General features: G+C 36.1%; 2 protein-coding genes across 2 annotated transcripts; both read right to left on the bottom strand.

Moving 5' to 3' along the window:
- Positions 1–116: 116 nt before the first annotated feature.
- On the bottom strand, positions 117–3861 carry tmem17 (transmembrane protein 17). Its single transcript, XM_063002573.1, has 5 exons — positions 3642–3861; positions 3261–3364; positions 1717–1830; positions 569–712; positions 117–477 (listed from the first exon to the last, which is right to left on the bottom strand). The coding sequence occupies exons 1-5, from the start codon at positions 3754–3756 to the stop codon at positions 379–381; spliced, it is 576 nt and encodes a 191-aa protein (XP_062858643.1). The 5' UTR covers positions 3757–3861; the 3' UTR covers positions 117–378.
- Positions 3862–5287: 1426 nt separating this feature from the next.
- Positions 5288–12680, bottom strand: slc15a5 (solute carrier family 15 member 5). The gene is made up of 9 exons (XM_063000984.1): positions 12332–12680; positions 9883–10105; positions 9630–9799; positions 8729–8949; positions 8394–8580; positions 7153–7341; positions 6866–6997; positions 6488–6596; positions 5288–5393 (listed from the first exon to the last, which is right to left on the bottom strand). The coding sequence occupies exons 1-9, from the start codon at positions 12678–12680 to the stop codon at positions 5288–5290; spliced, it is 1686 nt and encodes a 561-aa protein (XP_062857054.1).
- Between the last annotated feature and the right edge of the window lie 2411 nt (positions 12681–15091).

The following is a 15091-nucleotide window of genomic DNA, read 5'->3' as shown; positions in this document are numbered from 1 at the left end:
TCATCTTCCAACATCTTGTGTCATTTGATGTTATCTGAAGTGAGACATGGACAGGACAGGAATGTATATCTTTCTCTTTTATAATTGAAAATAGAAACATACATAAACATTATACCAAATACTTTTACACAATTTACTAATGATGTGAGTAAAAAATATAATACATCAAAACAGTTCACATCAACAGTACATACATACATATACATGCGGTGGGTGATACCACAAAAATACCATGATATAGCACAATTTCATTTTATTTTTGACGGACACATTTCAAAATGTATAAAAAAGTAATTAGTTTATACACAAGGCATATCATATTTCATATAATTAACACAGTAGTAAAATATTTTTGTGGTCCTTTATGCAGGAGTGCTGTCATGCCCGAAGTTCTTGAATTCCATCAAACTGGCTTAGGTGAAAGCGGCTTTCAGTGTGTTTGACCATTGCACGCAGGGCAACAAAACCAGACAAAGTCTGTAAACAATCAAACAAAAACCAAAATGAGAAACACACTGTACATTCTAATTTGTTTCTATGGTAGCACTCATGAGAATCATATTTATACCTCTGTTAAAATGAACAAAGCCAGAACTATGTGAACCCCTCTTTCCAAAGGCTGAATAAGAATAGATTCGTTGAAGAGCTGGAATAAAATCAAAGGGAACTGCAGAAGGAGGCTCAGGAGCCAAAATCCTGCCAGTTCAGGTACCTGCAAAAACAAGTCTAATAGTGTGAGATTTACAATTTTAGTACAGTACTGTAAAATGTTTGCCCCTCACCTGATTTCTTCTGTTTTTGCTCATTTGTCACATTTAAATGTTTCAAATTTTCCAACTACTTTTAACACAAGATAAGACAACCCAGGTAAGTGCACAATGCACCTTTTAAATGATCATTCCATTTATTAAATATATAGATTTATTTAAAATGTATATCACCCATGTGAAATTATTAAATTATTTGTGATGAATCTTTTACATATGTGTAAAAGATTGAGCTTTAGGTCATGAACTGATGGGTGGACATTTTCCTTCAGGATTTTCTGATAGAGAGCAGAATTCATGATCATCCAGATCCTGCAGAAGCAAAGTAGCCTCAGATTGTCACACTACCACTACCATGTGTGACTGTTGATATGATTTTCTTATGATGGAATGTGGTGTTATCCTTATGTCAGATGTAACAGGACCCATGTCTTTGAAGGTTTCAAATGTGAGACAAGGCTTTGTGTTCTCTTTGTTCAGCGGTAGTTTGTGCCTTGCAACAATCACTTGGATGCCATTTTTGCCTAGTGTCTTTCTTATTGTGGAATTGTGTACATTGAGCTTAACTGAGACAAGTAGGGCCTGCAGATGTTTATCTGAGTTTTTAGGTTCTGTCAATGTGTTTTTGGTGAACTTTTGGTAGGTACATTTTGATTTAGGGGGCAATTACTTCACATAGGGCCAAGTAGGGCTGAACAGCATGTTTCCTTCAATAAATGAAATAATTCTTAAAAAAGCATTTTGTGTTTACTTGGGTTTTGTTTGTCTAATAATTAAAGTAGTTTAATATTAATTTTAACTTTTTTTGTTGTTGCAAAAATAGAAGAAATTGAGAAGGGGCAAAAATGCAAAAATAAAAGAAGTACAAGAAGATGTGAAGGGGCAAAAAAGAAGAATTTGAAAAGAGGCAAATACTTTTGTATTTGCATAAACAACAAATACGTTTTACCTTTTCTTGCAGATTTCCTGCATAGCCAAGGTACAGCCTGATAGCCTCAATAAGGGTCATTACAATGAGGATAGTAATCAAGATAAACTTGTAGTAGTCTGGAAGGGCAGGGTACTAAAGAGAAAAAAATATGGTATTAAATATTTAAATACAATACTGGTTCTAAGATGTATACACTAAATTCAGAAAATATCCACAGACTCTAACTTTTTGTGCAAGTTATTGTGTTGTGAATTTGATTTTTATTGGACATAATTACTGTTTCTACTAATCAATCTACTCTTTATCAGCCATAATGATAAAGTGTAAACATCCTTTTTTCGGAATGTATTGAACTGAAATCTTGCTTTCACAAAAGTATTTAGACCCTTTGCAGAGCATCCTGATTGGTCTACAATTTAATTGGAGTCCACCTGTTGTAATTTAAATTAATTAGCCATAGTTTGGAAAAGCACACACCTGAGTTTATCAGAGCCCACAACTTACACAGTTTGTACTGTCAGGACAAAAAAACAAGCTATGAAGTCACAGAAACTGACTGTCAATATCTGCAAACAAACTGTGACGAGGCATAAATCAAAGCTAGGATATAAAACAATATAGAAAGCTTTAAGTGTTCCCAGGATCATAGTGGCTGTGGAGAGATCTGAGGATGGGAGTTCATATGTGCTCACCCTTCAACATGATATATAAGAATGTCAAAGAATGACATGAATGCTTTACAAAACTGCCCAATCCAGTTTTAGCTTGTAGATGTATCCAAAGAAGATTTGCAGCTCCAAGGTTTTGAATTAAGGGTTGGAAAACTTTTGTAAATGCTGTCTATATATATATATATTTTTTTTTATTTTTTTTATTTTTATTTTTTAATTAATTTTAAAAAATCTCCATAAACATGTTTTTCCTTTGTCATGAGTGCTTACGTGTACGCTGATGGGTATATGGTAATTATATCCATTCAGAATCTAGGGTTGGACACAGCACAATCTAGTGTACAAAAAGAAGTAAACGGGACATTTTGGAATCCACTGTATTAGCAAACATTGCTGTGGATCTGTTTTTTAACCTTATTTCATGCTGTGATACAATGACTGTACATATGCTCTATGAAAACACTTATTTACTAAACAATGCAAATAAAATAGTCATGCTTAAGTAAACAGTGAATGTACTTAAACATCTCTATAGAAGATTCCTTCAGTGCAATCGTGATGCAAATGTAAAACAACATATATCTGTTGATGCATGCTCAATAATCCAGGTACACAAATCCACAAAGTTGAATCAGTTCATCTGAACACAAGTTTGTTGTAGAGAAACTTTTTTGTTGTAGAGAAACACAAGTTTGTTGTAGAAGCAGACTGAAGAAGTCATTCGAATTGAGTGACGAAACGTATCTCTACAACAAACTTGTGTCCAGATGAACTGATTCAACTTTGTGGAAAACAACATACAGTTTGAAAAACAAATCTACTTTAATGCAATCTGCCTTAATTATCAGCTGTATTAAACTGTAATTAGTAGTAAAAATAAGGATTGGATACTTTGAGGTGCAGCATCACGACTTCACTAATCCACCACAGAGGAAAGAACCACATGTTGAAAAACAAGGACATCTGAAGCGGCAAGCTGGATATAACATCTGCATCTGCAAAGTGAGGAGAAGCAGTGAGTGTTCAACACCGACACAGAACAGCACGTTAACATATAGCTCTAAACTAACAAATTAGCCAAGATTATTATACTTACTTATAAAGCATACAGCCCAACATACCAGCATAACCGGCTAGGAACTGCATATCTTAAACCAGTCCAGTAACGCTCCTGTATTTACTTACGATTTATTCATGAATTTAGCTAGCTAGCCAACACCATTATTAAATGTTAACGTTAGATGCAATTGGATAACATGCGTACAGACTTACTTTGATTGAGAAATGTAATATGATCCTCAGGTGAAAGTTGAAGATGCTTCTGATCCACGAAAACAGTTCTTGAGAAATCTCCTAAACGTCTTCTTATAGGTTCAGGTAGATCCATACCGTACAGCTCGCCGTCCACAGCTAACTCCCTCTACTACAGTTGCTAACAACTACAGTTGCTATCAACAGCTGCAGCTGAAAGTGTCGGGAGTCGGTTCTGTAGTTTTATAAATGTTATGTGTGAGTCGACATTTAGTTGTATTTAATACAGTGAAACTGATTCATCTCGGCTATATGAAAAATGTGTAGATCTCGTTGTCGCCAATGTTCTGTTATTTATTCAGAGTTCTGCATTCAGGGTTGCCAGGTCCAGCAAAAACATCAACCCCAAGGTGTGTCTAAAACTCGCCTTTCGAAAGCTTAAACTAGCTCAAAATCTAAGGTGTCACAGACGTCTGAAGAAAATAGGCTATAAATGGCACTAGTGTTAACTAACAGTGTACCACACTTAAATCTTCTAATCTTACTTAATATTAGTATTTGAACTCTTTTCTATTATCACTAAAGCTCAAGCACTGTTTGCTATTTTTTGTTGTCTTCTTCCCTTCTTTTGTAATGACTTTTCAGGACTCTTTTATTTGAGTTTTGTTTAAGAACTCTCTCTCTCCCTTAATTTTCATTCAGTTTAATCAAGTTTTTCAGCAGCAGTACAAAATTTTGAAAGTAGCCCAAAAATTGCATTTGTGGCCTTTACCAGACACTTTTATCCAAAGCAACATGGACAGTAAACATTACAAACATTTAAGGGTTAAGGGCTTTGCTCAGAGGCAACCTGGCAGATGTGGGTCTTGAACCAGCAACCTTTCAATTACTCGTTGTATATCTAAACTGCTGAGCTACCACTGCCCTCAGTATTTGCTGGATGAAAAAGTCCAAAAAGACATTCGTCTTGTCTATCAGAAAAAGAAAGTCGTTTACCTGCTCACCTTGAGTGAGTATTTGAGTGTTTTATATAAAAAACATTAATTTAATAAGTAATTTAATAAGCACCCAAACAAGACTTAAGGCAGCAACTTGAAAATATAAAAGCTAGAATAGACTGTATTGTCTATTTCTATATTTTATTCAGTTAACATAATACTTATTTTATTAAGATACAAGCCAATAAATCAAATAATTACCATTGAAAATTATGTTCCCTTATTGTTCTTTAAAATCAGTGTAATAATTGGAATGGTTAACATATAATTAAGTTATTTGAAGCTTGATAAAAATTGGCAGATATTGCTTTTTGATGTAGTAAACTATTTCAACCTTTTAGCTTTACAGTAAAATCATTAGCATAGATAAAAACTCTTTAAGATACTGTTAATATAAGGAACGTTTATTGCAGGTTTTATATATGCATTTCACATTTAAGGGATTGATATCTTAAATACATTTATTAATCTATTACAACAATATACTATTATTGCACAGCTATTAAAACAAACCAATATAATTTAAAGTCTTTCATTGTGATGCCAGCATCACATTTTTATAGAAGGAAACATTAAAGACATGTACAGCAGTGGAATATATACAATACAGGCTTGACCACCATGCAGAGGTCACAGGAAAGTTTTTATTGATGGTCAGGTTGTTGAGCCTTATATTGTATCATAGTATCTGAGACAGGATTTATACTGTAGAAGCTTCTCAGTCAGTTGACTTTGTCCAATTTTTTTGTCCAGTTCAACAGTCAGATCTGTGTACCTGCACAGGAAAAGAAATAGGTAATTAAGCTATTATTATTGCTCATTATGTCTGAGTTTACAAGTGCATAAGCTTAAATTGGGCAGATACTTGGGAAAATGTGGAAAAAAGTGAAATATCTGCAAATATCTGCAAGACATGCTGGGATGCGAGCTGAGACCTGTGTGTCAGAAGGAGGGAATGATGGAATGAGCTGAGTATCATCTGCATAGGAGTAGTAACAGATGCCATGGGAGGAAATGATCTTACCAACAGAGCGGGTGTAGATTGAAAATAGAAGAGGGCCAAGTACAGTGCCCTAGGGAACACCAGTTAAGGAGGAGGCCACCCATTGCCATGCTGAACCAGTTATTCCAAGGTTGAATAGAGTGGACAAGAGAATGCTATGATTAACTGTGTCAAAGGCTGCGGATAGGTCAGGGAGAATGAGGACCGATGACAGGCTGCTTTGACTGCATGAAGCTTGTCAGTGACAGTCACAAGAGCTGTTTCTGTGGAGTCTGCCTTGAAGCCAGACTGATACTGATCATGGAGATCATTCTGAATGAGAACAAGGGATAGCTAATTGTAGACAGTCTGTTCAAGAATTTTAGATAGAAAAGAAAGGAGGGATACTGATCCGTAGTTCTTTATGTCTGAGTTGTGGGATGACCTGTGCTTTCTTGACAGCTGTAGGGACAACACCTGATGTCAAGGAGTTGTTGATCATTGGAGTAGTAAAAGGGTCTTGTGAGATTTCTTGAAGAATAGTTGATGGGATAGGATCAAGTGTGCAGGTAGTGGGATTGTAGATGAGAGATGCTGTGCAGCCTGTACGTGGAGAGAAGCTGGTAAGTCTGTTAGGGGTTTGAGGGTCCATTTGAAACAGTGGCAGTCGGAGAAAAGGATTGGTTGATTTTGTCAATCTTTTTCTGAAAGACTGTTGCAAAATCAGTAACAGTAAGAGAGGCAGAGGGGGGAGGAGGAGCAGGGTTCAGAAGTTAAAGAAAGATTGCATTTGAGGTGTATCTCAACTACACATAAAAACCCTGAAGAGTTAGCTTAAGTAAAATACTAATTTTACTATGGTAATAAAAAACAAATTACCAACTAACCTGTAAGATATTTTCCAACAGACCAGTGTGTTTATGGTCATAAGCATTGCCAAAATGAAGAAAAATCTCTCCATATTACCATCATTAAGAATATTTGGATAAAAGTTCCCTGAAAGCAAAAATTATTCAGCTTTAGTCATGTGCATTAACTTGACCTATTAAAATACGACACACAAAATAAGACACAGCTGCAAAACTGTAATTATCTTTGTCATACATAGTATAAAATGTTTTTATGTCATCAGTTCAGCCAGAATGTGTTTATTTATAATTATGACTTGGATGAAGACAAGACAAATTCCAGTTCATTCACAAGCTGAATAAAATCGTATGTTCTAAACTTTTAACTAATGCACAGAGGATCTAAAGTAACCTTACCACCAGACACATGATACAAGAATTGAATAAGAAGAGCACCCAGAAAGCAGCCTCCACCATAAGCGAGGGTGAGGAATTGCAGTGAAATCCCTCTAAGGCTGCTGGGGGCCAGACAGAAAGACACAAGAGAACCTGGGTAGGGATGACAACAATTAGTAATTATGAAAACTGCTTTAGGCAGTAATTTAATAAGTAATCTAATATTGTAGAAGTGATAATTTTGGTATTAATCAATCAGTAAATTCAATTTAAAAGTTGTTTTTTTGTACATAGAAGTTTATGCTCACATGCTGGTGTGACAAAGGCCTCTGCTACACCCAGTAAGATATACTGAGGTGCTAGCTGAAAGCAGACCATCGAGGACACCTGCATCACAGTTCCTGAGATTTTGTGCTCTGTTTGAGGGTAGTTCTTCCTGTTGATCTCAGAAATGCCTGCAATTAGCACCGAGATAGCTGCACATGCATGTCCTGTTACTAAGAAAGAAAATTTCACATTTATTGTTTATTTACAATAAGATATACATTAAGAGACCACTGCAAATGCTGCGAAACGCTGTGGCTTGTTGGGCCAAGCCAAAAAACTGGACTCATCAGAGATGACCCTAATCTAGGATGAAAGGAGTTGTACTAGCATTGCACGACTTCAACTCTGCCCCTAGAATACTGTTTCAAACTGTCCCCTTTGTGTACTTTACTTCAGCTGCCATTTGTCATTCTTTTTGTAGGTGACTTTGTCATTATATGCTTTTTGATTGACATTTAAATGACTTGCAGTCATCTAGTAAGAGAGTCGTTTTCACCATCTGCTGGTCAGTTGTATGAACCACAGACTTTGAAATTTTAATGATGGAAACAACCTGATGCCCACTGTGTCCCTCTACCAGTAAAGCCAAAATTGAACCCCTATGTTCCTCACTAAAAACTTCTCTTTTCCACTCTGGTGGTGTGGTCAATAGTTATTTTTTTTTATTTCAGCTACTTTTGAGGTAATAAATAGCACTGGAATGAAATGGCTGCCATTCATAGAAATGCAAATTAAACAAGAATTTGGAGTGGTCTCTTATGTTTGCCAGATCCGTATATACATATAGTACATTTATACACACATACACTAACCACACACTTTATTTTCTGGTATATACATGTACAGATTTTAAGCCACACCTACTACACAGATAAGCTTTGTGGGTATTTAATAACTAATTGTAGCCCATCTGTTGCTCATTTGTACACATTAATACCCAGTGTACCCCATTTACCAATTAAAGAGGACCCTAATAAGACCTCCACTGACCATACAATGTTTTGGTGGTGGACAATAATGACATTATAGTATGTGCTGTTCTGATAGATAACATGCATTGTTGTTGGGATTTTAAAATTATTCATTAGGAACACATACCTTACTCTCAATGTTTTCATTAAGAATAAATGTGGGTAGCTTATGTGTAAGTCAATGAATGTATTCACCAGTTAAGTGCTTGGTGACTGTATCTTGTAATAAGTTGATTGACTGTAAAACATACCTAGGAATTTAACAGGAGATGGAGGTATTTTCCTTACAGTGTTGTAGCACATGCAGACAAAAAGTAGTACTGGTGCTAAAATTAGCAGTGGTACGATACTGATCACATTCATTGCTGCTATTGGGAGCAACAAACCACTGAGGTTTAAATTCGAATGCATGGTCTGAATGTAGTATCCTGATGGAATCTGTAAAGAATCGAAATGGAACAAAACAAATAATTAAAAATGAATGTGAACTTAATTAGCTCCTTCAGTACATGCTTTTAAATGAATGCAATATATCATCACATAAAAGCCTAGTAACATTACTTTACAGTATTTTACAAATACTTGCCTGGATAATACAAGCCCGGTAGAGCAACTGCAGTCCAAAAAGAGGAAAAAGCTTTACTACAATCTTAACATTTTCTACACTGGTCTCACTGTAGCATCCTCCATTGTTCTCTTTGGCACGGTCAAACCAATTGGCTACATCTCCACTTAAATGGCGATATCGCAGGCAGCACATTTGTAAGGAGTTTAAAAACACGCCCAGTGTGGTCAGCAAGGAATTACCTGTATGATACCCAAAACAGAAAACCTTTATTAAAAAACTAACAACAGACAACATGTTTGATATACTGTAGTTTCAACAGTTAAGACCAGAAGTTTGCATACACTTGTAGGGGGCATGGTTATTATTTGTCTTAAGGTTTTATTGATTGGTGCACCTGTTTTTGTTTTGTGACAAAATTATTTTTACTTTGTTGTAAAGTCCATTGTAATATATTTTTCTAAGTTTAATGAATGCAGTTGAAATAGCCATATTTATATGATCACAGAGAAGTTATCAGCTGTTGTGAAATATAATAATCAACAATGAATTTGGAGGCCATGCCACAAAGTTAAATGACAATATAAAACCCTCTTTGTCATCTAATAAATAAATGTTATTATTTTTTAACGTTTTATTTTCATCAAATGCTGGACGCAAGGCAGGAACACCATGGACAGGGAAGCGCTTTAGCCATCCCCTTTCCCATGGGCATAGCCAATCATGTCTGTGTAGACACCGGCCGGCCAATAGCAGGTGGTGGGCTAGTGTAATAGACCAATGCACCACCTGAGTGCTAATCTAAGTTACTGTAAGTACATTTTTACTCATATTTTTAGAAAACCCACAATAAAGAAATCATCCATTATGTCCTGTACAAGTGTCTGTAAACCTTTTTTTAAACATTTGATTCATTTTCTACCTTTCTTGGGACGTAAGATGAGATTGCTGCGTGCCATATGTATGCCAGTAAGAGCCAGGAGAACAGAAGTAAAAGGAATGAGAAAGCCTAGATTTCTGCCCACTGATCGCTGGATGAAAGCAATCCCCAAGAAGACAACCATAGATTTCATGTTGACTAGCCAGTAGAGCCTGTTGGCCCAAAGTCGATTTTGTAAGCAAAAGGATTTTTAAAATGTAGTACAGCTTTCCAAATCTAACCTGATTTAACTTACCAGTTAAAAAAGGATAATAGCTGGTTTTGGTCATAATCTTCAAGTTGATTGGTTCCTAATGGGCAAAGGATAGCACGAATACCTCCTATACCAAGAGAAGCTGCCAGCAACCCTGTGTAGAAGAGTATATGTTGCACCTGTGGCTTAAGATGATGAACAATATTGTGTGTGTCGATGTAGAAATCCTCAAAGGGAAATGCCACTACAGGGAGCATGGCAGTACCTGTAAAGGAGAAATTATGGACAGTAGCGTTTTATTCCTTGTTCCTTGTTCACAAAGGCAAGCAGTCTAAAAGGTACAAGACTATCTTCAAATATCTTGGTATCCTGGATTTAATAGTCCAAAATGTTATCAAGAAGTTTGCTACTTTTGAAACAGTTGATAACTATCCAGAAGGTGTTGGAAAAAGGAAAACCACAAAACCACATACAACATCCAGAGAACTTCAGGCTGAGCCGGAGACATATAAAGTGATGCTTTCATCCTGTACCATAAAGTGCATACTGAACAAAACAGGACTCTATGGGCAAGGGTCAAGGAGGACCCCACTGCTTAAAGATAAGGCATACAACAGAGCGACTGAACTTTGCCAAAACATACATAGACAAATCACAATCCTTCTGGGAAAATGTTCTATGGACAGTTAGAACCAAACTAGAGCTCTTTGGCAGTGCACACCAGCTGTATGTATAAAGATGACTAAATTAAATTTATAAAGAAAAGTGCATCCTACCTACAGTGAAACACAGTGGAGAATGGTTAAGAAGAAAAAATGGACTGTTTTAAACTGGCCAGAAATGATCTAATCTCAATCCAGTTAAAAATCTTTGGAGACCTGAAATCTGCTATTGGGAAAGGAATCCTGCAAATAGTTAAAAGCTTGAGAAAATTGCAGTAAAGAGTGGAAGAAACCACAAGCTCACAGAGGCTCTTACTGTTGCATTGTTGAATATATTTGGACATGCTATAATCCCTAATCAGAAACAGTTGGGACCGTATGAAAAATGCAAATAAATATGCAGTGTTTCTTACATTTACTTTGACTTTTATTTCATTGCTGACAGTGGGAACCAGAGATATTTCATGTTTCATCTGGTCAGCTTCCTTTTATGTGTTAATATGCATTCATTCCTGTATTTCAGGCAACACACTCCAAAAAAGTTGCGGCGGCAATGCATTAAACCCTTTGTACTGTTGCCATTCCTTATCACAACACTTAGAATATGTTTTGGCACCAAGGATACCAAGTGATTTAGTGTTTCAGTGTCTCATTCTTCCTGCAAACACGTCTGAAGGTGTGCAACAGTGCGGGGTCGTCATTGCCACATTTTTCGCTTCAAAAATCTCTATTCATTCTCTGTTGGGAACAGGTCAGGACTGCAGGCAGGCCAGTCCAATACACCATACCCTCTTCTTCCGCAGCCATGCCTTTGTAATGTGTGCAGCAGGTGGTTTTGCATTGTCTTGAAGGCAGCATATGTTGCTCTAAAATCTCAATGTACTTTTCTACATTAACGACATCATCACAGAAGTGTCAATGACCTTTGTCAAGGACACAGTCCCATACCATGACAGACCCTGGCTTTTGGACTTGTTGCTGATAACAGTCTGGATGGTCCTTTTCCACTTTGGTACAGAGCACATGATGTCTATTTCTTCCAAAAAAAAAAAAAAAAAAAAATGCAGATTTATCTGACCACAAAACACGTTTCCACTATGTTGGTCCATCTTAAAAGACTTAGAGCCCAGAGAACTTGACACAGCTTCTGGACATGGTTAACAATTTGTTGAATCATTCAATAATATTACGCACTGTAGAGGGAGAAATATGTAAATCCTTTCTAGTCTTTTTTGAGGTACATTGTTTTAAAAAAAAAAAAAATCAATAATTTTCCACACATTTGTTGACAAACTGGAGATCCGCTGCCCACCTTTGCTCATCAAAGACTTCCATGGATACTGGTTTTGAACGAAATCATGATTAAAATCTCTTGTTTTCATCATCTGTTGAAATTAATTATTATTTAGCTTTTTACCTCGTTACTAGCCCTAAATTGTTTTCGTTCCATTTTTGGAATGTGTCACAGGCCTGAAATGCAGGAATGGATAAAATAAAGTTGAGCAGACAAAACATGAAATATCTTGGGTTCACATTGTCTGCAATGAAATAAAAGTCAAAGTAACTGTAAGAAACACTGCTTTTTAATTGTATTTGTATTTTCCACACTGTCCCAACTGTTTCTGATTTGGGGTTGTATTTAAATATTTTGATGATACACAGTTGTTACATATATACTGATTTCTGAAACCCTTTTATACTAAACAGTCAGGGTGCCAATAATGTTGACTACATCTGTAAATCCAATAAAACTAAATGAATTGTTTAAAAATCATTTTCAGCAGTTGTAGTAAAACGCTAGTGAATACTTATAAGAAAAATTCACTTACCAATAAAATGAAGTAGAGCACAAAGGTAAAGAACTTTTTTCCTTCCCAAACACGTTTCTGCAAACCATCCTGCAAGTACAGGTGTGAGTGTACTAGCTCCCACAAAACACAAGTTTACTGTGGCAGCTTGGTAATTTTCATATCCCAACTTGATGGTGCAAAAAAGAATCATATTGCAAACAATCCCGAAAAAGGTAAACCTCTCGAATAGCTCCACAAAAAGTATGCAAATAGTCACCTTTAGTTTCTTACGAGACTTTTGAGGCTTGCCATGGGTAATGACTATCTTAGTTGGACACTTCTGTAGCAGACGGCCATCATGCAGGCCAGGGACATTCAAAGCTACCATGATGATTCTCAACCTTCTCCTTTGAAAGTGCTGTACAGGCTCTAAAATATCTCCCCTATCCATGCTGGAAATCACGAGGGGCAATTTCTCACTTAGGTGTGAAGTCTTACGTCTAACCGATTATGCTGCGAAGAAGATAAGCAAAGTCATCTGGCTCATGCTGATGTTTTACTATGAGTTCTGAGTAATGTTTGTTCACCTCTTCTCCTCACTAGTGTATGAACTTCTCCATGCTGGTTTCCTGGACAGTTTATTAGGGGTTTAGACATGACGCCCTAATGTGATAGCATAAGCATCAATGATGAAAGTGTTGTCAGGAAAGTGTAACATATTTTTATAATTACTTTTTGGAAGTTCTAGATTATCATATGTTGTTGTGTTTTTGCTCCCCGCACTTGCATTGGTTTATTTAAAACACTTTAAAAGTAAGGAGATGCTTTTGTTAGTCAGTGAACAAATAAAGACTGACTAAAGAGGCTGTGAAGTTTTGGGGGTATATTTGATGGATTTTGTAAATCTGTGTCAGATGACTAATAATTATTTGGAAATGCAAAAAGTTGACACATGATTTTGGTATATATTATTATTTGTATATTCTGTACATTTTGAATGGCAGAAACTAAATGACAAAGATTAATTTCACAAGCAAACTCTAAAGTGGTGTCTACAGAGGACAAGTAAATTGAAGCTAAATAAACCTTTAATGATTAGAGGTGCCTAGAGCACGTCGCACCTTAGTGAGAAAGACAGTCCTCTGAAACAAAGTGACTGTTTTCTAATTGAAGACACAGTATCAAAACTGCATAAGGGACATGAAATGTGAATTCATTTTTCTACTCTATTTTTTTATTTATTTGAATCTTTGACAGTAGTGGGTAGCCTTCTGATATTAGCCTAAAATTTTGCTCATACCTATTAGGAAATACTTTTATCATATGATAACACTCTCATTAGCCCACCTTCTAAATATGAGGGTGTTTTTACACTGCACAGTTTAAAACAGGAACCGATCCAAATTAGGACCAAAAGAACTGAGGGTTCTAGGTTTCACCAATTTGAGGAACATCCAAAACTATTACTATAATATATTATTTCTTGTTGTCTAATTATTGACATATTGTAAACAAGAGTTAAAGTGTGTCTTTTTTTATTGGTGTTTGTGCATTATGGAGGCATTATAATAACTGGATAGAGTGGATTGCATTAGTGTATATTCATTTTCTTAATTTCTTTTTTATATTATTAAAGTCATTTAATGAACAAAAATATAAATGTCAAGCAAATTTCTGAAATGTACCTTCAGAAATTTGCCTGGTCATAGAACACTGCTGATTTCAATTATTCAACATATCCTCATTGAGAAACATGAATTTTGTAAGCACATTACACAGTTTAGTGGGGACACCAGTGTATATGGAAAATAAATAAAGTCTTAGTTCATAGAAATTAAAATAAAGTGTTTTTAATGCAGCTACTTTCCCTTTTAAAATCTATTCCTTTTTTTCTGGGTGGCTACAGTGTTACAGAGTTCACTCAGGACAACACTGTGGGCTTGAATGGAACCTGAAGCTAGCAGAGCTTCACTGTAAAGCTAAAGGAAATAAGTATTAATAAAAAACATTCTGATTTGTATGGTGCATCAGTAAACAAGAGTGGCACAGTGGTACAGTGGATAGTGCTGTCGCCTCACAGCGTAAAGGGCCTGGATTTGATTAGATTCCCCGACAGGGCAGCTAGGGTCCTTTCTGTGTGGAGTTTGCATGTTCTCCCTATGTCCATTTGGGTTTCCCCCAGGAGCTCCAGTTTCATTTCACAAGTTGAAAGTCATGCAGTCATGCCAATTGGATCTCTTAAAAAAATGTATGTGTGCATGTGTGTGTATTCCCTGTCGTAGCCTAGAGGTTAAGGTACTGGACTAGTAATTAGAAGGTCGCTGGTTTAAGCCTCACCACTGCCAGGTTGCCACTGTTGGGCCCTTGAGCAAGGCCCTTAACCCTCAATTGCTCAGACTGTATACTGTAACTGTAATGTAAGTCGCTATGGATAAAGGCATCTGCTAAATGCCGTAAATGTAAATGATGGACTGGCGACATGTCCAGGGTGTTTCCTACTTTTCGGCAAATTAATTAGACCCACGGCGTCCCTGACCAGGATTAGGCGGTGGTAAAACAGACAATGAATGAATAAATGATCAGTAAATGAGTCCACAATTTAGCCATATAGAGAATAGATATAGAGAAACTTATTTAAACTTTTTGTTTAAACTGTATTGTATTTAAGGAGGATATTTAGTGTGGCTATTTTCACATGACGAAACACACAGGCTATAAAGATGTCAAAAGAGTTACATATAGTATAACATTTGCTTAAAGAATTAGGTATGTTTAATGTACAGTACGTTAGCTTTACTG

This window comes from Trichomycterus rosablanca, chromosome 1 (genome assembly GCF_030014385.1).
Source record: "Trichomycterus rosablanca isolate fTriRos1 chromosome 1, fTriRos1.hap1, whole genome shotgun sequence".
NCBI classification, from domain to species: domain Eukaryota; kingdom Metazoa; phylum Chordata; class Actinopteri; order Siluriformes; family Trichomycteridae; genus Trichomycterus; species Trichomycterus rosablanca.
This window is presented reverse-complemented; position numbering and strand designations above follow the sequence as displayed.

What these genes read in the sequence shown, in the direction of transcription:
- tmem17 (XM_063002573.1), bottom strand. Translation starts at nt 3,756, where the DNA reads ATGGATCTACCTGAACCTATAAGAAGACGTTTAGGAGATTTCTCAAGA. An exon ending in TCGTGATGCTGCACCTCAAA is followed by an intron (nt 1,831 to 3,260) that starts GTATCCAATCCT and finishes TTTTCTCTTTAG; the next exon opens with TACCCTGCCCTTCCAGACTA. An exon ending in CTTTGTTCATTTTAACAGAG is followed by an intron (nt 478 to 568) that starts GTATAAATATGA and finishes GATTGTTTACAG; the next exon opens with ACTTTGTCTGGTTTTGTTGC.
- slc15a5 (XM_063000984.1), bottom strand. Translation starts at nt 12,680, where the DNA reads ATGGTAGCTTTGAATGTCCCTGGCCTGCATGATGGCCGTCTGCTACAG. An exon ending in TGCTCTACTTCATTTTATTG is followed by an intron (nt 10,106 to 12,331) that starts GTAAGTGAATTT and finishes TCTCCTTTACAG; the next exon opens with GTACTGCCATGCTCCCTGTA. An exon ending in CTTGTATCATGTGTCTGGTG is followed by an intron (nt 6,597 to 6,865) that starts GTAAGGTTACTT and finishes TTTTGCTTTCAG; the next exon opens with GGAACTTTTATCCAAATATT.